Raw genomic sequence first — 26923 nt, 5'->3', positions numbered from 1 at the left:
GATAGCAGGTAAGATGGAGTCTTCCATCAGCTCTTTCACTGGAATTTGCATATATTGTACATGAGGTGATTTTTCAATCTGAATATCTAGAAAGATATTTGACTTTAATAACTGATGCACTGGAGTTTCAGATTCAGTTGCATATTCTGTGGTAAGGATGAGAGGAGATTTTCCGATTGTATTTAAATCATGTTTAATTTTGTTCCCTTTTAGTCATAAAGGAGGTTGGTTAATGGTGTTGAGCTCTAGTATAATTTGCTTCAACTGTCAACCACTATGCACAAGTCAAAATTAGTGACTTTAGTCAATCTTTGGTGTTTCTAAACTGCATGACAATGAAGAGATTTTTGTTCCAGGACCTCACTGTAACTGCTTGATCGTGGCACTTGGCAACATCTTCCAATTTTAATATTGATTTTAAAACCTGAATTTTTCCTCAAGATTTCATCTAATATGAAGGTTGAAAATTAGGTTGCTTAATATTCACTCATTGGGTAAGAGAATTATCTGGAAATAATATTTACTTATACATTCTTGAATTAATAAATTTGATGTTGACCTAGCATAAGTTACTTCTCTGCTTGCTTCTCCTGCCCTGAAATGAAACGTGAGCTCCAAAAGTAGGATGAGAACAAGCAGGAAAAAAATGATGCTTCCTCTACAAAGGGGCACGTTCGATTTTTAAATGAGAAATACCACTGTTTGTGCTATTAATGGAGAAATCCCATGATTTATTTCTCTCTTCTCCACAAGATTACTCATTGGGATTTTGCTATTTTTAAAATAGTGCATATTTTTAAAAGTTTTTTATATATAAAAGACTTTAAAAACCCTCATTGCTTACCCAGTGTGTGCCAAGCACTGTGCAAGGGGTTATGTATTTTCTCATGTAATTCTGACAACCTTGTGAGGCAGGTATTATCGTCCACATTTTCCAAATGAGACGCTGAGGTTTACACAACTTGCTTGACGTCTTGGAGATGGTCAGCAGTAACCTGACAGTAGGTTTGTACTGCTCGTTGAGTAGATTAATGCAATGTAGAGGGGACATCTGAGCCTGTGGAATGATCTGACCCTGAAGCCAAGGTCCAGCAAACCATTCCATTCATTTTGCTTCAGGATTATGTGTCCACGGTGTTACACCTGAACCAAGTGAGAGGGACAGAACCCTCCCTTTGAGTGGGACTCTATGCAGACTCTGAGTCTCCCTTGGAAAGGGAACAGAGAAGGGTACTTAAGCACAATGCCCCACGTTTAGGGGGCAGCTTCACTGCTGTTCATTCTGTTGGGGGGCGCTCCAGGCTGCTGAAAGCAGCAAGACTGCAAATGAAAGGCCTTTGCCCTGACAGCCACTTCCAGAACAAGGAGCTTCCAGCGCAGACTATAATCACCCCCCAGGTTTCATGCCCAGCTCCCTTCCCTCTCTGCAAGCAACTCTTAGTTAATGCACATGACTAGGGTGTGGGACCAAGTAACTGGCCACTGGAAATCCCAAATAACCCATCACTGTCCACAACAGGAAGAACTCTTAATGGTCACCTCAAAAAACACTGGAAAGGTTGTGGGAACACAAACATATATGGTGTAATTAAATACAAATATTTCCTACTCGTTCCTTTTTAGTTATAAAAGTAATTGAGTTCAAATCAATAATACTAATTAAAACACTGGCGTAAAATGCATCTTCCCTGCTAATACCACCCCCACAGGTAACGGCAGTTCAGTTAACCATTCTCTACTTCCTACAAGTATACACGGGTTTATTTATTTAAACTTAGGATATTATAGAAATTCCTGTGCACGTTGCTTATTTTGAACAGTGTATCAGCCTTCCAGGCCAATACCTATAGCTCTGGCATTCTAATGTAGTTGCATTACGTTCAGATGTATGGCTATCCTATGATTTATTCAAACTCGTCCCTATCGGTAGACATTCATGTTTCTATAAATATAATCATGTTTCCATAAATTATTTTGGACCATTGGAGTGGCTTCAGTGGACGTGGCTTAAGGAAGCTGTAACTTGCAGCAAACCAGCCCTGCGCGCATAGGCCGTGTTTGGCTAGGCCTTGGGAAGATGGAACCAGCAGGAGCAAAGACTCGTTACCAGCCCTACGAGCAGCCCGAGATGCTAAGGTTGGCGGACTTTGCGGGAGGGGCCTGGCGAGCGCGGCGGGAGCGGAGGAATGCGCGAGGCCCCGCTCCCCGCCACCTTCCACCTCCCGACCTAAGAGGGCGCACTCGGGCCGCTGCCGCGGCTTTCCCCGGCGCCCCGCCCACCGGGCTCGCCCCGCTCCCCGATTGGCTGCGCGGCGGGAGCGCGCCGAGTCAGGGGGCGGGCCCGCGCCGGCTACAAAGCGACGAAGGTCACGGCGCGAGCAGGCGCGCGCCGCCGCCCCGCGTCCGGCATTCGGCGTTCGGTTCCGCCGCCGCCCGTAGCCTGCGCGTGGAGCCATGGAAGGAGTGAGCGCGCTGCTGGCCCGCTGCCCCACGGCGGGCCTGGCCGGCGGCCTGGGAGTCACCGCTTGCGCCGCGGCCGGCGTGCTGCTCTACCGGATCGCGCGGAGGTGAGTGCGCGCGGCCCACGCGGCCTCGGCCCTTCGCCCGCTGCCTGCCGGCCGCCCGCCAGCCCGCGGCCCTCCCGCCTCGGCGGGCTCCGGAGCCGCACGGCGCCCCCCCGCCCGTGCCTGGCGAGGCCGCAGCGTCGCGTGGGGGCCAGGCCTGTGTACCCACGTGCTAAGACCCGCTCTGCGTGCACTGTCCCCCAAAGAAGAAGATAGGGTTTGGAATCCTTACCGGGAAGAGGACGAGGAGTGGATTGAGGACTCCAGGGACGCCTGGTGGGCGAGGGCGGCCCGCACGTGGGTTACAAACTTCCTCCCCCACGGAGACCTGTGCTGGCCGAGCCACGGGGTCTGCAGGGCCCCTTCACCGCCGCCCGGGCCCACCAAACTCTGCGTGAGCATCGAGCGGGGATCACACTGCGCTCGAACTGCTTCCCGCCCTTAACCCCTCTCCCTGGAGCACTTTGGGGTGGCATGAAATTAGGTGGCACCTTCTGATCTGTATACGCTGTCTCAGGAGTTGTTCTAATCTCACGTTAGCCCATTTCAGAGTCGCAACCCCCTGCTCCCCCTAGAGAAGCTGAGGAACAGAAGAGCTAAGTAAACGTATGAATTATAAGAGTCTGGTTGTGATCTGCAGCTGCCTGGCCTTCGAGCCTGCATTTCTAACCCCTGGGTTATTATATTGCCTCCAAGAGTGAGAAACGTACTTCAGAGATGTTTAAAATGGGCTGGGGCTGCTGCTGAGCTGGTTCAGGGCTACCACCGGCCCTGGCCCAGGCTTAGACATCGTGCCCACGCCCAATCTGAGCTAGCCTGTCTCATGGACCTCCGTGGTCAGGGATGAAAAGCTTACTGCTGTCTTGCTTCAGCGGGCGCTCGGGCAGCCCAACCTTTTCCCCAACTGAACCACCTTCCCAGGGGACGGAGAAAAGGTGGGGTTGTGGAAACATTTTGGGGACACAGTGAGTAGGATTGTAGCTATTCAGCGAGGAATGTGAAGCTCAGATTTGGGGCAGAGAGGCGAAGGCATTTGCCCACAGTCACTTGGCAGCCAGTGGCAGAGCTGGGATTTGAACCTGGGTAGTCTCGCTGTTCTTCCTTAATCACTACCATGTACCGCTTCTCACTGAAGGGGGAAAGGAGTGGCTGTGACTGAGTCAGGCTTCCTGGAGGAGGAAGGGGTAGGAGGGACGTCAGCTGTGTCTACAGGATGAGCCAGACTGGCAGGCTGATGAGGGGGTGGCCTCCAGGGGAGGGCAGCCTGGGATTGAGGGATCCCCCAACTTAAGGGGTCCCTGAGAACCCACATGTCTGCGTGTCCCAGTTCCTGCCCAATTTCTGGAAGCCAGAGGGGCTTGTAGGACACGTTGGTTCAAACCATTCATTTTATACCTGAGGTGATTAAGGTGCTGAGGTGCCAGGTGATTTGCTCCAAGTCTCAGAGCACGTTGACAGCAGAGGTGGATATGCTGCTGCAGCCTCCAGGTTAACCCGCGATGAGGGAATGTGCCCCAAGGAGCAGAGCCTGGGCTGTTCCCCAACTTTGCAACACCTCGTGTGTGGAATGTGGCTGGAGTCAGACTGGGTTTGCTCACTGGGTCTCCTGCTCCCCTGTGTTGTGCTGTGGCTGTTCTCAGGGGTCCTGATTCCCCTCCTGGGCTGCCAGCCACAGCTTTCCCTCTCCCGGAGACAGAAATCTAGGGTCTTGGTGCAGAGTCGGGCAAACGGGTACAAGGGGAGCCAGGAGAGTGCCTGCAAGGCTTTCACTCCAGCGGCACAACACCCGAGTCGTGTGGCTGACATTGGGACGTGTTGGTTGGGCTGAGAAGGACCAGCCCTTCCCGGGATGCTCTGAGGTACTCACAGAGCGTTGGCGTTTGTCTGGGGGTCATAAATTGGCCGGTGTCATGATTCGAAAGCAAGACGAGCCCTGCAGAGACTGAGCCCTTCTCCCTGTAGGAGGGGAACGCTGTGCCAGTGAGCACTGGTACCTTTGGCCTCGACACAGGTTTTGAGTGACCCTCGGGAGGGCATGTGAGGAGAGTTGTTTAGGGAAAGCGACTTGGCCTGGTGGGTGTTCGTGGGCTCAGCACAGAGATGGAGGGAAGAGTGGCCGAGGAGCCCCCGGAAGATGTCCCCTCCCTGAAGGGCTGCAGTGTTCCCAGAGCCTCAGGCCGGGCCAACCTGACTTCCCCACAGGAGGATTCTCCTGACCAGATTGTTGTTGATGATTTAGTGCTGATGACACGGGGAAGGGCCCGCGTGCTGCCGTCTGGTAAAACCTGGAGGGCAGGTGCTACTGTTCTCCCCGTGCTCCAGCTGAGGAAACGAAGGCTCGGAAGGTCGGGCTTCCTGCCCTAAGCAAGCCTGGTGCTCTGGGTCCTCCCGGAGTGCCTTCGCTACCCTCCACTCGCATGGCAGCCCACGCTGTCAGCACTGTCACAGGGTGGATGGAAGCCCAGATTACACCTCCCTGGGCTTGCTCGCCCTGGATCCAGGTGCTCATGGTGGCCCCCTATGCCTGTCCCACCCCCGGACTCTGCTGCTCTGCGTTATGTCCAGAATCCGTCTTCTGCCTCCACATCTCTGCTCAGGACCTCAGGGACCTCCCAAGGCACCCATAGGTGTGTATTGGATTGTCTACTTCGTCATGTTGGAAGATTGAGAGGATGCAGCCTCCAGGTTAAGTAGCAGGGCCTCGTCCTGGCACCCAGAGTGCCTGTTTCCTGCTTACCCCTTCCACATTCTCCTGGTGCTGCCCTCTGGCTGAGGGACGCCGCTCCCTGGACGCACGCTGGGTGGTCCTCCCTTTGCCCAGCAGCCCTGCCTGTTTGCCGTCTGCTTCTTTTGCCCTGCTGGCCAGCACACCCATTCTTTAGGGTGACAGCAAATGCTCTGCTTGTTGGCCTCTCTCCTTTGGCATCTATCACCACCTGCCCTGTGAGGTCATCGTTCTTGTTCTTATGTCCAGGTCGGAAGTGGAGAGTTTGCTCATTTCTGCCTCTGCAAGCCTGCCTCAGTAAACACGGGGTGCACTGAGGTGAACGGGGTGGTCTACCTGCTTCAGGCCAGGTCTTCCCCTGGAGAGTTGGGTTTGGGGGCCTTCTTGGTGTAGCAGGACTGCTGCAGACAAGTGTGTTCTGCCTGGAGGCCCAGTGGATCCTGGCTGGCATTTTGGTGTTGCTGTGGCTGCAGCCCAGGAGGCACCTTCTCGGATTCTCCCAGTTGGGTAGGACGACATGTGTTGCCCACCAAAGGCACAGAGGAACCGGTGAGGAGCCATCTAGGGATCCAGCAAGGACCCCCTCACATGAGGCTGGGCTGGGTATCTTCCTGGCCCTGCCAGACGCTGACTCCTTTGCCCCTAAGGGAACCATGTCTGACTCAGAGACCGTATTCCAGAGCCCACCGGGCCAGGACACGTTGCCCAGGGTCACAAGCTATGTGTTAGGCCCCTTTTGGAGGAGACGGCACTTCTCAGGGCCTGGTGGAAACTAGTTGACACACCAGCCTCCCCCAGACTCTTAGCCCCCCCAGACACTCAGCCCCCCCAGACAGGGACTGAGCCCCATCCCGTGGCCCCTCCCGGTAGCACAGTACTGGGCTTACAGCAGGTGCCCAACCTCTGGCAGGGTCCTGGGCCAAGGACCTGGAGTGCAGCCCTCAGAGCGGTGGACTCACTCCTAGAAGAGACACACACACACACACACACACACACACACCCATACCCATCTGTAGGGAATGGCGGGATGTCAGGGCACGAGCTTTGTTGTAACTAAGCACCCGTGTTCGGGGCTGACGAGGTGGTCTGTTATTAAGGGCACGTGTTCATCCTTTCCCTTCAGTGTGTGTTTGGGGCTTGTGCAGGGCTGGGGCCAGAGCATGCGGAGCCCGTGGCTCCTCCCAAGGGGCCTCCTCTGGCCCCAGCAGAGCCCACGAGCTCAGTGAGGGTCGTGGGGGCTGGGTGAGCAGCTACTGGGGCCAGAGCTGCCTCCTGGGGCGCCCTCTCCCGTCAAACTCTCTATTGCCTGTGTTACAGGGACATGCTGTCTTGTCACATCAGACCTGTCTATCACTAAGAGGGGTTTGTGTCAGAACCTTGCTGGGGCAGAGGTTTTGGCTTGGGGGAGAAGTGGCTTGAGGGGCTTATGAGGGGAGCCGGGAAGGGGGGCATTTCCCTGAGCAAAAGCAGGGCCTTGGCTAAGCTGGCTCAGAATAGATTGACCCAGACGCTCCTGTCAGGCCAGGTGGAGGTGGGTGCAGGCCCAGGCCGTGGAAACTGTACAAGCTGTGAAATCGGCTGTTGAATGCAGCCCCCGGACACGTTCCATTCACCCACGTGTCTAATGCATGAGCCGCCGACGCTGGTGTGTGGGGGCTGAGATTCATCCCCAGCTCCCATCACTTCGCTAGTCCGTCCGTGGCTCACAGGCTGCGGACCCTTGCAGGGCTTGCCCCAAGGGAGCCGTGGTAGATGACCACCTGAGCTGTGGGCCCCATCTGGCCAAGGTGGGCGCCAGCTGCTCTGGCCATAGGAGAACGCCCCCACCCCCAGCCCTGAGCAGGGCTTTCCAAGGGCTGAGAGTGACAGGAGCTGGAGCCACAGGCCCCAGGGACCAGGGCTAATCGCCCCCTTCCTGCCACTGGCTTCCAGGCCACACTGATTTCCCTAGCAACAGAGCTGGGGCTTCAGAGTGGAAATGATGACTTCCTGGGCGGGAGGGGCTGCGCGGCTGACTGGACGAAGCCGCGGTTCCTGCAGGCCTGCTGTTGGTCCCTGGGGCCAGTGTCTTTGTCCCCTTCCCTGTCTCTCTCTTCATTCGTGGGCTGCCAGCTCTTCTGCTTGGCTTCTGTCCAGGGGCTGGGTGTGGCGTGGTGGGGTCCTGGGGTGAAAGGGCTGAGGGGCCCCGGGGGGCAGAGGAGAGAGGTCACCGGCCTGCATCCTCACCCACTGAGACACGCCCGTGCACGTTTACAAAGAAGCCTGTAAAGCGGGTACAACTTAACAAAGAGAACCCAGTGCAGTGCTTCGTGGCCCGGGGATGCCCAGTGCTGGTATCTCAGCAAGCTGTGTCCACACCTCCAGCCGCGGCGGTGCCGCCTCCTTCCAGCTCTTTGCATGAAGCCCAGTGAAGCTGTTGCTGCTGAGATGACCACCTGCCAGGCTCAGCGCTTTCCTGATTCTCCCATTGATCCTCCCAGCAGCCTCTCTTTGGGACAGGGATTATCATTATCCCACTGGCCAGATGAGCAAGTGAAGTGGAGGTTCCGAGAGGCAGAATGACTTTCTCCAAAGGCTACCCCGTGAGTGACCCAGGTGCCACACTGCCTGGTGCTGCTCTTCCCAGCCCTGCCTTCTGGCTCCGTGCTGTTGACACGACATGACGGTCCCTTGTCCATTGTGAGGACTTTGGCCTGAGCTAGGGCATGCAGTGTGGGGCCGCAGCTGTGGGAGACAAGCCAGGGTGCCCTCTGCACACCCTGGCCCCGTCCCTGCACGGCCTGCTTCCCTCCCCTCTGTCCGTCTCCTCTGGCTTGGGGGAAAGTGGGTTGAAGGGCTTATGGGGGGGGGCATTTCCCTGAGCAGCCGCCCCCATCCTGCCCATGTAACTACCAGGGCCAGGCACTGTTAAACACTTCCCATACGCTCCCCTGGGAGGGACATGTTCTTGTCCCCAGTTGACAGGTGATAAGACTGAGGCTTGGAGAACTCTCGTAAGTTCTGCTTATGGTCAGTGGAAGGGCAAGGCCAGGAGGCAGCTGCAGTGTCTGGAGTGGGAGCCCTTCTTTCAAGGGACAGGATAGTGCCAGAGCTGGCCCCTCACACTGCAGAGCACCTGTATGTGTCTTATGTCGGATCCTTGTAATGCGTGGACGCCATGGCTGCCGGGATCTCACTGTGCACACGCGGGCTGAGGCTGGGAGAGGAGGAGCGCCCTGGGGCTCACATCTAGAAGTTGGCAGAGCCGGGGCTCTGGGTCCTGCAAGGTGGGGGCTGTACCGCCCTGGTCATCTGTGTGGTGTGGCTGCCCACTGCAGCAGGAGCCAGGCACACCTCCGGAGCTGGGGGCGGCCTCAGGCAGGGCAAGGGGGCAGAAGCGTCAATGCCAGGCCCCCCGGAGCTCACGCAGCTGCTGCCTGTCACCCACGTTGTACTGGAGGGGGCTGCTGGGCAGTTGTCACACCCCGTAGTCAGTGAGGGGGACACGGGCCCAGAGCGCAGATCCCCTAGTGTCTGGGCTGGGATTATCCTGTAGCCCTCACCTGTCACCACATGAGTGGCTGGCCCTCTGTTCCCTCCACCAGGGAGGGCTGGCCCCAGGCTAAGCAGCTGTCACTAGTCCCTGCCCCTCTGCCGCCTGGGCCTTCACTCCTGGGGACTTTTCTTATGTGAAGCACAGAAGGCTCCTTCCATCTGGAAGCTTCCAGGGAGCACCATTTCTGCAGCCTCGTGGGGAGGGAGGGTGGTCCCGGAGCCTGGTCACCGTTGGCCCTATGGCCTGACCAGCCTGGGCCCCCGGTGCCTCCATGTCTGAGCCCCGGGACACCAGGGGCATGTGGCCCTGGGTCCCCTCATGGGCATGCTGGAGCCAAGTCTCCAGCTGAGCTGCCCCCCACGCTGGGGCTTGGAGGCTTTGCCTGGGGGGCTGGGAAGCCTGAGCCAGTGTGGCCTCCTGCTGGTCCTCCTGGTGGATGCTAAACGTCCGGTCGAGGCCCCACCGGCCTGCTTGGTCTCCCATTGAGCAGGCGACAGTCTTCAGGCTGACTCTCCTCTCCTTGTCCACAGGACGAAGCCGACGCACACCATGGTCAACTGCTGGTTCTGCAACCAGGACACAGTGGTGCCGTACGGGAACCGCAACTGCTGGGACTGTCCCCACTGCGAGCAGTACAACGGCTTCCAGGAGGTGCGGCCGGGCCCAGGGCCCCGTCCCTCACCACAGCCCTGCGTCCCTCCTCTGAGGACGAGGAAACAGGTTCAGGGAGCCAAGGTGACTTGTGCAGAGTCACACCGCTAAAATTGGCGAATTGGGGTTCAAACCCTGATCTCTCTGGCTCACACCCGCTTTCTGCTTTATACTAGACCGGGGTCGGCAGGCTTTCTGCACAGGGCCCGGGAGTGTTTTAGGCCATCTCTGTGGAGCCGCATACAGTGTATAAAGTAGTGTGCGTGGCTGTGGTCCAGAGAACTTTATTCACAAACACAGTGGGCCAGCCCACAGGGCCGGGTTTGCAGTCCCCTGCACCAGACCGTGGTTCCAGCCTGAGCTCCTGGCTGGGGCCTGGCTCAGCGTCTTGCCTGTCGGGGTTCCTTGTGAAGTTTCTTTGGAAGAAAAACTTCTGCTGTTTGTTGCATGTAAAGGAAGAAAGAAAGGGGATGCTTGAGCTCTGCCACCACTTCCCGGAACGTCACTCTTCGGGGCTGCCGTCCTGACACCAAGCCTCAGCCTTGGGGAAGCTCGTGCCCGTTGGGCCGGGGCTCCCCCGTTGACTTGTGCCCCCTCCTCCCCCAGAATGGCGACTACAACAAGCCGATCCCCGCCCAGTACCTGGAGCACCTGAACCACGTGGTGAGCAGCGCGCCCAGCCCCTGCGCCCCCGCACAGCCCCAGCAGTGGGTGAGCAGCCAGGTACTGCTGTGTCGCAGGTGCAGCCACCACCAGACCACCAAGATCAGGCAGCTGGCCGCCTTTGCGCCGCGTGACGAGGTGAGGCCGGGACGGTAGGGGACGAGGAGGGGGGTGCTCGAGAGCAGCCTGGGGGAGGCACGTGGCTTTTCTGTCCTGAGGGCCCGCAGGGCCCCCTCCTCAGCCTGCCCCCGAGCTGGCTCCACGTTCCGGTGTTAACCTTCTGTCTCCATTGGAGCACACTGCTCGTTCTCCCTCCGTCGCATGGTCCCTGGGAGCATCGGGGAAATGCCAGTGCCCGATGTCCAGAGGGGTTTGTCCCTGGATAGGGAAAGTAGTTCCAGCTGGGGCACGGACTCATGCTGTCTGTGTCCCTCTGAGTCAGGCTGGCTGGGCAGTTTGCTCTGGAGTTGGTAGAGGAAGCTCCTAGCTTCTGGGAGAGGAGGGAAGGTGGAGGCTGCTGAGAGGCTGGGTGTTAGGAGTTCACCGCCCCTGGGCCCGCCTTGGAGCCCAGCAGCAGCCGTGTGGTCTCGCTCATCCTGACCTCAGGAGCTGAGGCCCAGAGACATTGGCTTTCCCAAGGCCCCGCCTGAGAGGGATGGGGACGGGACCGAGGGCTAGGCAGGAAGAGGTGGGAAGCTGCAGAAAGAAAGGAAGGCAGGTATGACTTGGCAACCAGGGGGCTTTTCTGGCACCTTTGGTCCCAGCAGGAGATCAGACTGATAGCCCTCCCAGCCACTGCAGACTAAGATGTTTGGCTGCCCCGGAAACAGGCAGGGAAGCATTCCGGCTTCCTTGGGAGGAGAGGATGGGTGGGACTCACAACTTCCAGGCTATTTTCGAAGCCCCGATGACCCTGCAGCTCCCACTAAGGCCCTGGCTTAGCCAGTGGCTCTCTAGTACTTTCTAGACCCTTGGGTTTAAGGGAGGGGTGGCCCTGCCTCTGGGTTGTCCATCTACCCAAGTCCAGGTGGTGGCAGCCCAGAGCCCCCTCCATTGGCTCACCACCTTCCTAGAGCTCGAGGCCACGAGCAGGGCCTGAAGTGGGGACTGCATTTGGAGCTCCTAACCCCTAAGGGCATCCCCTGAAGCAACAGAACTTGGCTAGAGTGTCTCCCATCATCTGTGGGCCCTTGGTGTGTCCCAGGCTCAGGGCCAACCCTTCCTCCCGGTAGCTCACGTCACTGTCCTCAGTTGTCCTGTTGAGCAGCAGAGGAAGCAGGACCAGAGTGGGGACAACTTGCTGTGGTCACCCCACATGTCGGTGATACCAGGTTCCACCCACTAGACGGGCCGCCTCGGTCGTCCCAAGGAGCTGAGCGCCTGCCCCTCCCGCACAGGCCAGGTACGACGAGGAGATCGAGGTGTACCGGCACCACCTGGAGCAGATGTACAAGCTGTGCCGGCCGTGCCAGGCGGCCGTCGAGCACTATATCAAGCACCAGAACCGCCAGCTGCGCGCCCTGCTGCTCAGCCACCAGTTCAAGCGCCGGGAGGCGGAGCAGAGCCACACACAGGTCTGAACTGGGTGCCCACAGGGCACAGGGGGCATCGCAGCCCTCCAGCTTGTGCGGGAAGCCCCTTCACAGAGGCTGGGCCCCAGGGAATGGAGGGCAGCTCTCCAGAGCTGAGACCCTTCTACCAGGGAAACAACTTTCCCGTGGGGCCACGTTCCCCCCCGCCCGTCCCCAGGCCCCTTTGTGTCACCAGCCAGAGCTGGTGTCCTGAGAAAAGTGGCTCAGTGTCAGGACGCACTTGTATTTGCATCCTTGACGGGGGTTTTGAGTTGCCGACACGTGACATTCGTTCCTCACAGCACCCTTTGTGGTGGGCACACTCGTGGGCTCTGTGACGCCCATTTACAGCGGTGGGAACCAAACAGGGAGGTTAAGTAACTCACAGAGGGCCAGTCGCCTGGTGTGCGGAGGCCACAGGATTTGAACCCAGGACCATCTGGCTAAAACTCATTCATTTTTATCACAGTATTCAGTTAATGGAATGTTCTGATTTTAAAAATCTGATGTAGTACAAATGGATTTAAAAGTAAAAAAAAAAAAAATGCCCCCCAAAGAAATTCCTTCTCCCACCCCCTCAGGTCACCAGATGTGCCATGTCCAGTGGCGTGAGGTATGGCCAGGCATCTGACCACACTCCTGTTTGCACAGCAGGACGCTCGGGCCTTTGGTTTTCCTCCTCACGGTTGTGTTCCTAGACTGAACCACTTACTGCTGTATTTATTTAACTTGGGCCACAGTTACCTACAGAGGGTGCCAAGAAAACGTGTATGTTTCACTTGTAGCCATCTTTCGTTATCGGTGTGTTTTAATACAGTTGTTTCCTTTCTTAAAATGTATATACATTTTTTGGCACCATCTGTATATATTTATTATAATTCCAGTTAAAAACACAGGAGGAATTTTTGGTGTGAATTTGACAAAAGGATTGCAAAAGTTATTTGAAAGAATAAGGTCACCATAGTATCAAAAAGATTTCTTTAAAGAATACGGTAGACGCCTCGCCACACAATGTCTTTTACATTGGGGTGAAGGAAGGCCCAGAAGTGGATGGGTCGATGGAACTCCCCAGTAAGCTGGGGACAGCCGAGAACAGCTGAGACTTTAGGGCACAGGAAAGATGGCATCTCTGACCATCAAGAGCCGGCTGGGTTCTTCAGCGAGTGCTGTGGGCCCTGGCCAGACCCCCACACGCAGGGTGGGCGTCGGGAATGGCTGTCGGTGGCTCTGGCCGTGTCACTGACCAGTCTCTCCCTCCCTCAGAGCATCTGCTCGTCCGCGGCGAAGGCCCCGGTCCAGGTCATCGTGCTTCGCGCCCTCACCTTCCTGCTGTGTGCCTTCCTGCTGGCCACCGCGCTGTATGGCACAAGTGACCCCTTCGCCCCGGGGGTCACCCTGCCCCCAGCTTTGCCACCTGGTGGCAATGGCTCCACCACCCCTGACAACGGCACTGCCCCTGGGGCTGAGGGCTGGCGGCAGCTGCTGGGCCTGCTGCCAGAGCACATGACAGAGAAGCTGCGCGCGGCCTGGGCCTTCGGGCAGAGCCACCAGACGGGCGTCGTCGCTCTGGGCCTGCTCACCTGCCTGCTGGCCATGCTGCTGGCTGGCCGCATCAGGTGCGTGTGGGGCCAGGTGGGGCGGGGGTCTGCCCCAGATTGCTGTGACTCCTGCCTTGGGGCAGGGCTCAGTGGAAGAAAGTGCTGGGGCTGGAGCCAAGAGGGCCTGCTGGGCATGCAGCCCTGGGCCGAGCCCCACTGTGGGCACAAGATGCGTCCTCTTCCTCAGCAGCTGGGAGTCCAGTGGGCGAGACGAAGCAAATGACTTGCCTTAGAGGGGGCAGGCCCACCACTTACTGCTATGTGCTGGGGCCACCAGGGCCGAATCTCCTCGCTTCTTCACCTCCGACTCTGTCTGCAAAGTTGGGGTGATAATCTCCCATGTCGCGGGCTGTGGGAGAGTCAAACGGGGTGCCCTTGGGCCCTTGCTTTTCCTCCTGGTGCAGCTGTAGACCCTACCTGTACCAAATACTATCCACCTCATCTCAGTGACTGGGGAAGGTTCTTTAGTCCCATTTTACAGGCTAGAACACTGAGGCGCAGTCATACAGCATATTCAGTGTTGGAGGCGGGATTGAGAGGCCCGCACGCTCCTCTTGGCCCTGGGTTCTGTTCTCTGAGCAGAGCCTGGGTGGATGAAGGAGGCAGGAAGTGGCAGGACCTGAGGGGCCTTGTCCTGCTGAGACGGGCCCTCACTCCACCCCCAATTTTCCCGTAGGCTGCGGAGGATTGACGCCTTCTCCACCTGCCTGTGGGCCCTGCTGCTGGGGCTGCACCTGGCTGAGCAGTACCTGCAGGCTGCCTCGCCCAGCTGGCTGGACACACTCAAATTCAGCACCATGTCCCTGTGCTGCCTGGTGGGCTTCACGGCAGCCGTGGCCACGAAGAAGACGACGGGCCCACGGAGGTTCCGGCCCCGAAGGTCAGAGAAGCAGCAGTGATTGCGGGGGGAGGACAGATGGACGGACAAACCCAGAGCTTTGCCCCCAGCCTGGAGCAGGGCACCTCTGTCTCGCGTCTTTCTTAACCTGCCTTACTCTCTCGCCCCTACCCAGCCCCCGTCCTGGCCCAGCCCCTCCACTTCCCTGGGAAGTCGGGCCCGCCCTCTCTTTTCCTTTCCAGCACCAATAAGCCAACCTCTAACCTGAGGCACTGCCTGAGTGCCCTCTAGCTGCTCACCACTGCCACCACCTCTCTGGCCAAAGACTCCCTCACTGCCCCAAGGCCACAGCACAGGTGATACACACGCACCTGCCTGTGACCTGTGTTTTTCTGCTGGTAGCTCCAAGCATCCCCATCCTGGCCGTGGCCCTTTCCTGTCTGACACCATGGGATGAGGGTTGTGGGCCTGCTGTCTGCTTCTTTCACCTTGTGCCATCTCTGAGCCCCTGACACAGGAGCTGGTGACAGTGGCTGCAGGCTGGGCCCTTGTTGCATGGCCTGACCACTCAGCTAGCTTGATATGGGTGGGTGCTGCTGAGCGGAGGCCAGAGGAGAGCCCCCCCCCCCTTCCCCACATCACTTCTCTGGTCTGTCCCTTTGGTCCTGCCCATGGCCTGGCCGGCTCTGCTGGAAGCCAGTGGAACCAGAAGGAGGTGGGGCTGCCCTTCTGGGGCCACTGCTCAATTCCCACTCCGAGACCTTCCTGAGACTGCATTATCCCTCAGCCTCCTTCCCTGAGAATGGAGGGTGCAATTCTGGGGCCCCGACTGGCCTTGACTATGAGTTCGTGGGGCGAGGCCCTTCTCAGGGTGGACAGTAGAAAATCCTGCTTCTCCTGTGGTCAGTATGTTTCTCCTCAACAGCCAGGCTCTGGTGGTGGAAGTCTTTCCTTTATTCATCTAATTTTTTGGTACTACTGTGGGTCAGACAGAACTAGGGCACGCACACCGTGCCCACTCTCCTGGAAGCCCCTGGCTCTGCCCTAGAAAGACAGGACCCCACCCTCACAGCTGGGCCCTCCACTTGCCCCTCTAGGGACTGGGGTTCAGGCTTCCTGGGCCATAACTGCCCTAACTGGCTAGCAGTGTAGGGCCTAAATGGCTTTCATTGGCCCCGCAACCCCCCAATGCCTGGGATGGCCCCAATCTTCCTCCACTCCTCCCGACCCCCCATGATGCCTAAGAAAAGATCTGATTGGCACGCAGTAAGTGGCCGAAGGGACATGTAGGCCATGATGATACCAGGTCACTTTCACCTTGTCACTCTCTGGCCTGTCAGTGTCACTCCTCTTCTTGCCCCTAAAGCCCTTCACGGATGGTGCTGAGATTCCTGCTTTCCACTCTTCTCTGGGGAGGGCCAGTGCCCCGCGAGGGGCTGCCTCCTCCCAGAGTCACTGCTCCAGGGGAAGGGGCGGGTGTGTGGCATGGACCTGGTACGAACTGTGTGGTCCTGCAGGTCTCCGCTATTCCCAACCTCAGTTTACCATCCATGAAGTGAGAGAGAAAGCCCTTTCCAGGACCTTTAAGTACTGACCTCAGTGTGGACATGCTCTAGGAACTGAGGTGGCATCCACATACAGAGGAACTTGGCCTCGGGGCTCCCTCCAAGGGTTCCGGCAGGAGGGAGGACCAGTGTTGTCCCCTACCTGGCGTTTTGCATTCTGATGACCCCAGAGCCGGCTATGCACTCCCCCCAGCGTCCGTGTCCTGCTCTCATCACTGAGAATAAGCGTCCCTCAGGTGTGGCCCAGAGCGCTAGTTCTCCATGCTGTACATTGGCGCCCAGGGAAGGCAAAAACATGACACATGCCTGAGGGCCACACTCAGCAGGGGCCACTGACTAACTGGGCCTGAGAGGCGGGTGGGAGAGTGCACTGGCCAGGCCCCAAGGAAGCCCCCGGAGAGCAGGAGAATAGCGCCCGAGTCCCACCATCACTAATCCTTGTGTTCACGGGGTCCCCATTGCCTGAGTGAGCCCAGGTGGGTCAGGAGCTGCCCTGATGAGCTGCATGGCCTCAGACAGGGCCCTGCCTGGCGGGACTCAGCTTGTTCTATGTGAGGGTGAGGTGGAAACCCACTGACAAGGTGGGCGGAGTGGGGATGGCAGCCAGGACCTAGTCCTGCTGGCCTATCTGTCCAGCCCTTCACCCTAGTCAGCCTGCCCGAGGGGGGAGGAGGCGGCACTCACAGGTGGGGAGCTGTTGATGTTTCGCTCTGCGTGCCCCTTTATCTGGAGTCTCCTGTTCTCAAGGAGACTGAGGGCGTGATGCTAATTACTGCTTTTCTTGGCGTTGAGTAGAAGCAGGACGTCTGTGTGTATGTGTGTGTTTTAAGTTAAATTATTTATAATAACCAGAAGCAGCTGTCTTGCTGGCCAGGCGCCCCTGCTGAGCAGACGTCTTGCCTGCCCTCTAGTGGGGATGGGAAGACACCCTCATGAGATGAACCTCAGAGGAAGGCTTCCTAGCCTTTTGCGAGTTTTGTGCAGCTTTTTAAAACTACCCATTTGTCCCTTAAAGTTCCGTTGCTTCAGGCATATTCCAGCACCTTCTGATGTTATTGGCAATAGCCAAGGAAGTGTAGGTGCCACTGGGATCGTGGCTTATTAACTGGAAATGTGTCACCCCGCCAAGTACCTCTCTCCCCTCCACCAGGGACGACCCCGCAGACCATCCAGGGTCAGGGTGACTGTCCCTGAGATGTGAGGGAGGTCACGTGGCTGTCTTCTCCCTCCGGGCTGGGGTCCCCACCCCGTGCCGAGCTGGCTCCTCCAGTAACACTTGCCCAGGAGCAAACCACCTCGACGCGCCCGCCCCGGGAGGAGCATGTGTCCCTTCTGTCTGTGACTGTTGCCGAGTCTCGCGCCATCTCTCTGGTCGTGTAGTAGAACTGTGGATGACTGTCTAGTGACCCTGTATTCACTGTAACCGCAACTCCTGGCCATAGACTTTGTGTGTTTGATGCTGTATTTTAAATAAATGCCTCCGGGGCCCTACTTTTACCGGTGGGCGTCAGGTACCACGTCTTTTTTGTTTTTTCTTTCACGTTCCTTCAGAGGCTTCTGTGCCAGGGGCGGGGACTCTGGGGTACAGGCGTGCCCCCAGGAGTCGGGTTTGGGAGCTGGCGACATGGGCATTGAACAGCTCAGGGCCCAGCTGTCCTCGCACGCCCTGTTGGTGGTATTTTTCCCCCTCCCAATAAACTGCTGCTTAAAACGTCCTTGCTCCTTCCGCTCCCAGCCTGGATTGGGATTGGGTTGAAAAAGACTGACTGTCCCTCTCAGTGTGTCAGATGGGACGTTGTGCAACTACCCGACTCCACCTCCGACCCCTTTATCCGGTGGACTTGAACTCTAGGCTGAGGGCCTATTCAAGATGGGGTTTGAGGGTGCAAGGCAGTCTGGGGGCCTCTCCAAAGGAAGCGTCGGTACATTTGAAGCTCTCCAGAGCCAGCGGAGATTGGGTCCCCTTAACAGGAGGCTCCTGGGGGACCGTCTTCTGCAGATTCATGACGAGAGTGCACACTTGGCGTTTTACAAGGATCGTCTAGTTGAGTGATGTCACTGGGTGTCACAGCAAGAGGGATCAGACTGAAGAATGGTCTCGCCCTCAGTGCCAACATTTTTAGTGGCATCCATCTGATTGGGAAGCACGCTGTGACAGGTGGATGGGAGACTCGGGTTTTCAGCACTGGGGCGGCTGCGGGTGTGAGTAGGACCTGGGGAAAGTGGGGAAGAGCTGGCGAGACCCAGCTTGCCTGGGCCACTGACCACTTCTGAAAACCCGCAGCCCAGCTCACACCCTCTCCTCTCTTGCTGCTTATCAAGGGTGGCCCTCGGGAGGGCTGCCCGGTGGGGGTGGGCACAGGAAGCCCTGCAGAGTCCTGCTGCCATCTGCTGGAAGGGCCTGGTGTCCTGCTTTTGTCAGGCCGCTCCTCCACAGGACAGACCTGGGTCCTCTGGGAGGTGCGGACCCCAGCAGGGGCCGTCCCGTGCGCGATTGGAGCGAGCTGGCAGAAGGTCCCCGTGTGCCTTTGCCCCTGCCTAGTTTCCCCCGTGCCATCCTGCCGAATGGTATAACTAGAATGACAACGCAAAGTAATAGCTTCTGTTTAGAGGTGGAGCCTTCCCCGATTGTCTTGGGGGCAAGGAGGTGGGTGTCAAATGGGCTTCAGGACGGGCCAGCAGCTGGAGAACAGGCGTGTCCAGCCTGGGGCCAGCTGAGTTGGCCAGAGCCTCCTGCAGATTGGTTTGATGTGCTCCTGTCTCGATTTCCCCATGTTCTCTAAACACTGGGCCTGCCTTTTGGTTCTGAAATCCAGGTGGCCTCCTGGCCCTTCGGAAGGCATTAAAAAGGTCTCATGATCGTCTCATGATCTCCAGGAAGGCAAAAGTGACCCCACACTTTCCTCATTAAGCTTGTTTAAAGGGAGGGACAGGGGTGAAAAATAGCAAGGAACTCAGCTAGTGACGCCCGAGCGTTGGGTTGTGATGGGTACAGGGCGCGTCCCTTAGCTGGCCTCTGCTGCAGGGCCTGAGCCAGCCTGCCCGCCCGTCGGCACACTGTCCATAGGCTCTTTTGTCCCTTGGGACCGAGGTAAGGCTGGACCTCCCGCAGCTCCGTCCAAACAGTGGGCGGACTAATGTATTAACTGTCTCTGTCCCTCCCTTTCTGTAATCAGTTGCCTTAATCAGAAGCATGGTTGACATTCTGGCTTGGGGCCACAAGGTCCTGTTGTGTGATTTGTACCATTCTCGAGTTAAAGAGACACTGTCACCTTCCGTCTTTCGAGCAGCCTCGCAGTCGCTTCTGGGTCTTTTCTAAGTTCACGTTTGGCTTGTGTCCCGCTTGCCCTTCCTGGGAGTCCCACGCCTGGCCACCTCCGCCGCTGCTCCACAAGTGTCTTTAGGTTAATGTCCAGTGTCTGAGGCCAGAGAGCAGCACCTTGGAATCGGGCTCTGGGGAGCAGGGGGCTCCCTGAGCTTGGCCGCTATCAGGAGGCTCTGGGCACGAGCAGGAAGGGTAAGGAGAAGCCCAAGGCCACCGGCCTTTACTGAGAGCCTGGCATGGGACTGGGCGTTTTTACTTCAAGGCGAAGGGTTGGTGTGAGGTTAGCAAGGGCGACAGTGTCACTTTAATACCGAGAGCCGTAGTGGAACTAGTTTGCTGTGAGGCTGAGGGCGGTCGGAAGGGGCATGTGGGGGAGGGTCACGCTGGCACCTCCCAGCCACCCGATCCTAACGGTGTGAATGTGGTTGGACTGCTTTTCTGCTTCAACTAACGCACGCCTCCTCTGGGACCCCAACTCAGGCCCCACCTTGCACTGGGGGAGAGGGGACGGACAGCTGGGCGAAGGCCGTGTCCAGAGCCCTTTGGGCTGACCCTCCTCCTTCTCCCCTGCCCGGTGGGCTCTTGCAGGTACTTCCCAGGAGACTCTGCTGGCCTTTTTCCCACTTGCCCCAGCCTGGCCATGTCCTGCCCGAGTGTCACAGGCTCTTCACCATCTCTGTTCATCCCCACCCCGCCTGGCTTCCTGCCACTCGCCAACCAGCAGCTGTTCCGCTCTTCCCGACGGGCCTCGCCCTCCTCGCTGCCAGGCCGCCTCAACCGAGCCCTCTCGCTGGGAACCATACCGTCTCTGACCCGAGCAGGTAAGAGGCGCTCGGGCGTCAGCAGGCTGTGGGGCCAGGGCAGCTGGTCACAGGGACTGCATCTTAGTGCAGCGTGGGAGGCGATGCAGGAGGGTGGTTGGAACTCCCGCTGTAGAAACAGGCAGGACTGAGTTCAAATCCTGTAGTGTCCACTCAATAGCTGCCCTTAGCCAAGGGACCTGACCACTCTGAACCTCAGTTTCCCTCAAAACCAGTGAGGCCGGTCATAGAACCCGCCTTGTAGGCGATTGTGAGGGTTAAATGAGATGATGTAGTGAGAGTGTTCAGACACTGCCGCTGAGCTCCCGGGTGGCTCGGTTGGTTGGAGCGCATCCTCTCAACCACAAGGTTGCCCGTTCAACTCCTCGACTCCCGCGAGGGATGGTGGGCAGCGCCCCCTGAAACTAAGATTGAACTGGGCACCTTGAGCTGAGCTGCTGCTGAGCACCCGGGTGGCTCAGTTGGTTGCAGCGCGTTCCCTCAACCACGAGGTTGCCAGTTCGACTCCCGCAAGGGATGGTGGGCTGTGCCCCCTGCAACTAGTAACGGCAACTGGACCTGGAGCTGAGCTCAACTAAACCCTCCTGGAGCCCTCCACAACTAAGACTGAAAGGACAACAACTTGACTTGGAAAAAATCCTGGAAGTACACACTGTTCCCCAATAAAGTCCTGTTCCCCTTCCCCAATTAAAAAAAAAAAAAAAAGAATTCTTAAAAAAAAAAGTGCTCAGACAGGCAGCGGCATCCGTGGGGTGCTCAGTAAATGTCCGCGCGCTCTAGGTTTTCTTTTTCCACCGTTCTTGCCCTCAGTATTGCTGCCACTGTTCTTAGACCGCCGGCCTTTCTGTGTGGTCCAGAGGGCAAGGATTCATTCAGTCACATCTACTGAGCACTTGCTGCTCGTGACCCTGGAATGACCAGCCCCTTGTCAGTCACAAGACTTTGTCTCATCCCTCACCTTTTTTTGCAGGATCTCCCTGGAAAGTCCACTGTAAAGTCCACCCCGTTTTCCCTACTCATCACTGGGAGAGCTGCTGCCTGGGCTGGGTTTGCCTCCCCCTCGGGGGTGGCCTGGGGCTATACCACGGGATCTGGTCCTCTGAGCATGTGGGTGCAACTTGGTTACACCGGGCTTGCTAATGTAGTCACTGTCTCCTTTAAGCCTCTCGACAGCTCTGCCAGGTGGGGGCTCCAGCTCAGTCAGACACCTTCTGAGCCTGTTTCCTTCTGTGACTTGCCCGGGGTCCCACTGCTAGGAGGTGCTGTGTGAGCCCAGTTCAGCTTTTCCTAGCCCTGTTGTGTGCAGCTGGGTGTCCTAGATATTGGGTAGGTCCCACTGCAGGAGGGACAGCTCACGAGAGGACCCAGCTTCGAGCTGAGCGGTGGGTAAGGTTCAAGACCTTCGGGGGCATTGAAGGTGTGATTGCCCCAAGCATAGGGACCAAGGCTGGATATTTTCTGTGTAGTCAAATGTGGCCGAGCTGCTAAGAGAGAGGAGCGGCTGCTGCCAGCCCTCCTGCCAGGAAACTGTTAATTATCGGAGCCTGTGGCAGCTGAGTCACAGCTGAGACCTGGCCCAGTTCAGGCCCTGGTGTGACAGACCTCTGGCCGCAGCTGAAGGCCAGGGCCCACGAAATGCCCTGGACACAGGAACCTGGGAGGCCCAGCCGCTGGGCTCGTCCCCAAAAGCCTGTTCTCTGGAGCTGCCCACCAGAACCCAGGGCTCCAGGCCTTCAGGGTGAGGATTTGGGCCCAAGGTGGGGTGGACCCCGCTGGAGCCTTTTGATGACCACCTTGTGGGGAAAGAGGGTTGCAGACTGCCAGGGGGTGGGCACTCTGCTTCTTGGTTCTGTACAGAATGAGATGACTCAGGTTAATCGTCCCTCAGGGTGAAAGGCAGGGATGCAAATGACAAAGGTTGGATTTCAGCAGAGGAGGCCATTGGGAATTGAGAGGATATCCTGTGCGGCTGTCATCTCCACGGGCCTGACCTATGTCACCTTTCTTTCCTCTCCAGACTCAGGCTATCTGTTCAGTGGGAGCCGCCCACCATCTCAGGTGTCTCGATCTAGGGAGGTTCCTGTTTCAGGTAAGGAGACTGGAGAGGCAAGAGGAGTGACGGGCGGCAGCGTGTGGGCTGGGGTTCCCAAAGCGCTGAGCAGGGTAGAATGGGAGAGACAGGGACCTGTGTTCAAATCACAGCCCTGTGCCTCCCAGCTGTGCAGCCCTCGGCAAGTAACTAACACCCTTGTGCCTCAGTTTCCTTTTCTGTGAAATGGGTATGATATAATGCTGTCCTCCTTACCAGTGACCACTGGTGGAAATGGCACACTCGGGATCCCACCATCAGCAGAGGGCTTGGATAAGCTGACCTTAAGTCTCAAGAGTTGATTTTTATCCAGGCCTTGCTCTCAGCTGAGGGAGGTACCTGGAGCTTTGGATAGAAATCAGGAGACAGAAAAAAGAAAAAGGAAAATCAGGAGGCGGAGGGCAGGTGGCTGAGGCTCCGTGGTCCTCTCCACTCCCTCAGGTGCCTGGTAGGGTGCTGGCCCCTCCTCGCTCTGTCCCCCCAGTCTCTGCACAGCCCTGCCTTTCTTCCTGGGCTAATAGAGGAACAAAATAGGCCTGGCAGCCTTACTGTAACAATAACGAATGTTCGTGCATTATTACCAGCATCGCTTTTGTCATCCTTCCCTCCAGATTACTTCTCTCTGCTGTCGAGAAGCTGCCCCTCCCCACTCCCTTCCCCAGCACCCTCCGTGGCTGGCTCCGTGGCCTCCAGCTCGGGCTCTCTGCACCACCGCAGGCCCCTCATCAGCCCTGCCCGGCTCAACCTAAAGGGGCGGAAGCTGCTGCTGTTCCCGTCGCCCCCCAGGGAGGCGTCCAGCACCCCCAGCAGCTCAGACGAGCACTTGCCCCACAACAGCAGCCTCTTCACCATTGAGTCCCCCCAGGTCCCGCAGAGGCAGCCGGCGCAGGACGCGAAGCACACTGTGGGTACGCCCCTCTGACCCCCCTCTTTGGGGGCAGGAGAGCCCAGCGGGGTGGGAGCGCCTCTGATCAGTGTGCAATGGTGGGGACAGTCAAGAGGCTACACCGGGCTGCCCTGGGTCTCCCCTAGTGTGTGCGGCCACTCTCCCGAGCGCCAGTCGCCCCTGGCCTGGCTTCTGGTGACCTTGAACCCTCCAGGACATTCTTGGTCAGCTGATTTTACTTTCCTGTTTTGCAATTGACCTGGAGGAGCCTCTCTTCCTTGGGATGGATCAAAAACACATCATGCCCTGCCAGGCTTGTCTGGTAACAGACATGTTTGTTCTGTTCAAATAATGTTGCTCTGCAACGCATTTTCCCATTTTTTAAATTTGGCCTCAGCTTTTGAAATCTAGAACATTCACATGAATGTGTGGGTTTCCTGTGTCTCTTAACTCTGTCAGACGATCTGGCCACACTGGGCCTAAATACTAGCCAGACAGGTAGAAGGGCAGGTTGAGGTCCTATGACCCCGCCCCAGGTACCTGCCCCTTCTAGAACTTTTGCTGTGACTATCATCTGCCAGCACCTTTGGCTTTTGCGTTTGTTGTCCAGGGTGGGGCAAGCAGGTTGGGACAGGCAGGGATGGCTGGCCATGTCCACGGACCGTCCTGGGATTGGAGCTGGAGCCACCCCACGTCTGTCCCTCGGGGTGAACTGTGAGCACCCACTCAGACACCCCTTCTCTCTGCAGACATGAGGTCAATGCCGGAACGAGGCAGCGCCTGCAGCCGCCGCTCCATCAAGAAAGAGGACGACTCGTCCCAGTCATCCACCTGTGGGGTGGACACCACGACCAAAGGGTGTTCAGATGAGCCCGCCGCCTGGAGAGGTCTGCAGGCTGACGTGCAGGGGGGCAGGGCAGCGTGGGGCCTCGGGTGTGCAGCCCCCATCACCTGGTCTGTCTGGGCCCCTGACAGAGAAAGACCCCTCCGGGGGCCCTCAAGTGAGGGAGGGTGGTTACACAGCCCAGCCAGTGCCTTCTGGCTCCAGCCTGTGACTCGCAGCCAGCATTCCCCGTCTCTAACTGGGGCCCAGAGCTGCGCTGTCACAGTACCCTCTGGTCACAGGCGGCCATCTGCATTTTAACAGAATTAAAATTTACTACCAATAAAAATTCAGTTCCTCAGCTGCGCCAGCCACGTTTCAGGTGATCTGTTGTCACCTGTGGCCTGTGGCTGCTTTGTTAGACATCACAGATACAGGACACTTCCACCTTTGCAGAAAGTTCCCCAGAAGGGTGCTGTGCGGCCAGGGCAGGGGCTGCCGGCCTGCACACGGCGCTGAATTGCCTGGGTTCAATCCTGGCTCCACTTGGGGGCCGCAGGGCGAGGGGTGAGATCAAATCCTGGTATGTGTAAAGCACCGGGCACCTAGTGAGCTCTCAGCTGTCAGCAGGTGGCTCTCCCCTGGGAGAGGGTTTGTTGTCCAGGGTGGAGCGTGGGCACATGAATGGCACACAGGGAGTTTTCCTGGAAAGATCGTTTTGAGCTGACTGCCCCCAAATCAGATGGGGTCTGGGGGTGTGACCCAGCAGTGTTAAGGCCATGGCCAGAGTACAGACTTGGGGTGGGGACCTCAGTCGGCCACTTACCTCTGATACCTGGGCAGGTTTCTTATCCCTTTAAAGCCCCATTTCCTGTCTAAAGCCATGTCACACCCCCAACCCCATCATCAAGGTACAAGCCCATGACACTTTAGCGCAGTGCCTGCCTGGTGGCATGGGCTTGAGAAAGGCTCCTTCAGGAAGGCAGGACCTAATCAGGCGACCCAAGGTTGGAGGGTCTTTTTAGGGGGAGAGGCCAGGAAAGACCTTAGGGCCAGGTCCTGAGCCCAGAAAGCCCCCTGGGGTCCCATAGCTGTGTCTGCTGGGCCAGGGGGCGTTCAGCTGCAGAAACCCCACCCACAGGTTCATCTTCAGACCTTTGCGCCTTTGACTGGGTCTCTTGCTCTCTCTTGAAGGTCGTTTTGGCCCCTCCCTGGTCCGGGGCCTCCTGGCTGTGAGCTTGACTGCCAACGCCCTCTTCACGTCGGCCTACCTGTACCAGAATCTGCGCTGACCAGCGGTCCTCAGCCTCCTGCGCCCAGAGTCCCATAGGGTGCACCCAGGTGCATGCTTCTGCCACCACTGCCGGCCTCAGAGCCCTTGCCGAGGGGCTGCCGCCTCCACCCTCTTCTCCAGGGTCCGTGACCCACCAGGTCAAGTCCTGTCGCCAGGACACCTCCTCCTCACCCAGCGGACTGCAGGGCCGAGCGTGGTCTCAGACCGCACTCCTCTCCGCCCTTCTCCTCGGCTGACATCACTTGTGTTTGGTGCTGTCCCGAAGCCCGGGATCTCCAAGGGGCTGCACAGCCCTGGGGCCCCCTCCCCACGGTCCAGCTCTGCCTGGCAGGAAACCCCTACTACTGTAACTGCAGCAGGAGCCGCCTGCCTCCTGACCCCGAGCCGGGGGCTGTGATCACATCTTCGTACTGTACTCCCCTGTCCCACCGGGCTGCCTCGGGGTCCCCGGGGGAGGCAGGAGGGATGGTCCCTGTGTCACCCGTTCTCGACCCCACCAGGGAAAGGAATCCTCCCTTGGGCACACCACCTTGAGAATGGGCATCCTCTGCCCCGTCTTACCCCTTCCTGTTGGCTCCAGGCTAGGCCTGCCCTGTGGCTCTTCAGGTGGACAGGTGGGTGCCCGGAGTTCTCAGCCCAGACCTCAGAATTCCTGAGTCTCGGGCCCAGCTGAGCCTTCAGGACTAGCATAAGCGCCTCCTCCCGCCCATGCTCCCCTCTGCCCAAGTGCACCCCTCTTTTATTACCTCTGGTGACCTTTTTAGGCAGCAACCTCGTTAACCCTGCAAACACGACCCAGGGTTTCTGGGCCTGCTTGTCTGGGCCCCATGCTGCCCCCAAGACCTTGCTGGCCCCTCAGCCCGCAAGTCACATGAGACTGGACCCCCCGCTCCTCTCAGCACTGAGACCCCACTCACCTCCCTTTCATTCTGCTGTCGCCGTGGGCTGAGTGTGACCTCTTGTGTTCGGGTCACCTTGACTGGCTTTCTTTCCTGTGCCACTGCCCTTCTGACCGCTATCCAACCGCTACTGCAGGTTTGCCCTCCACACCCCTGCCCTGGTGCTGCCCCGAGAGGAGGAAGGGGGAGCCTCAGTCTGGCACAGGGTTCCCCACAGTGCCGTGAGGAATGAGAGACTGCGTGTGCCTGTAGATGTCAGAACCCCCCAGCCCCCACTGCCCTGGGCCTTGGACACAGGTACGGGGCAGTGTGTATACAAGTGTGTGTGTTTCAGTGTGTCAGTGCACGTGTCTGTGCCACTTGGGGAGGAATTGGCTGCCTCGGTGAATTCTGAGACATGCTGGGGGGAGGGAAGGTCATGAGGGCAGGAGGACGGGTCTTCACTATCATTCAGGGATAAAGTTTAATTTTATTTTTCTACACATTTTCGCCAGGTAAGGCATTTTGCTGATAAGCAGGATGCCCGCAGTTCTCCCTGCCAGGGAGGTTTAGTTTTTTTAAGCTTTGGGTGCTTTTTTAGTAATTTTTTTTACCATGTGGGGAAGGAGATTGCTCTGACTTCCCCTCTCTCCTTTCCCCCCACTCCTGTCCTGAGAGCTACTGTTTCCTATCCTGTCGCGCCCTCCCCCCTAGAACATGGGGAGTTAGGGGCCAGGGACTGCACCAGGGCCCTGAGGCCAACTGCCAGACGTGGTTCCAACTCGGAGGCGGTGTCTCTTGGCCCCCATTTGTATAGTGGGCATGTCTGTCGATTTTTAATTTTAGTTTTTGCCTAACAAAGCCAAACTGCATTCCCAAATACAGTTCTCTCTGAGGAAGCCCCGACACAGCCCACTCCTCTCCCCCCTCTCAAGGCTTGGGCCAGCCTGGCCCCTCTTGCCCGGGACCAGCGGGAGAGGCCGGGCGGGGAGGGATTTGCCTATGTTTTCTTTCAAACAAAAAACACAACCTTATTTTTCTTTACAAAAGCAAAAAAAAAAAAGGAAACCAAAAAAGATACCAACCTTTTAACTATA

At 57.7% G+C, this 26923-nt stretch overlaps 1 protein-coding gene across 2 annotated transcripts; it reads left to right on the top strand.

Moving 5' to 3' along the window:
- The first annotated feature begins 2356 nt into the window (after window positions 1–2356).
- TMEM201 (transmembrane protein 201) lies at window positions 2357–26923 on the top strand. Of its 2 annotated transcripts, XM_074334090.1 has the most exons (11): window positions 2357–2567; window positions 9355–9475; window positions 10082–10276; window positions 11536–11712; window positions 12973–13325; window positions 13984–14187; window positions 19624–19856; window positions 21874–21945; window positions 22557–22853; window positions 23581–23718; window positions 24849–26923. In XM_074334090.1, exons 1-11 carry the CDS (start codon window positions 2455–2457, stop codon window positions 24944–24946), a joined length of 2001 nt encoding a protein of 666 aa, XP_074190191.1. In that variant the 5' UTR covers window positions 2357–2454; the 3' UTR covers window positions 24947–26923. The 2 variants fall into 2 exon arrangements, with proteins under 2 accessions (XP_074190191.1, XP_074190192.1); XM_074334091.1 differs by lacking the exon at window positions 24849–26923 and having other exon boundaries at window positions 22557–22849; window positions 23581–23715.

This window comes from Rhinolophus sinicus, linkage group LG06, assembly GCF_036562045.2.
Source record: "Rhinolophus sinicus isolate RSC01 linkage group LG06, ASM3656204v1, whole genome shotgun sequence".
Lineage (NCBI taxonomy): Eukaryota > Metazoa > Chordata > Mammalia > Chiroptera > Rhinolophidae > Rhinolophus > Rhinolophus sinicus.
The sequence above is the reverse complement of the archived record's forward strand: the minus strand, read 5'-3'. Positions and strand labels throughout refer to the sequence as shown.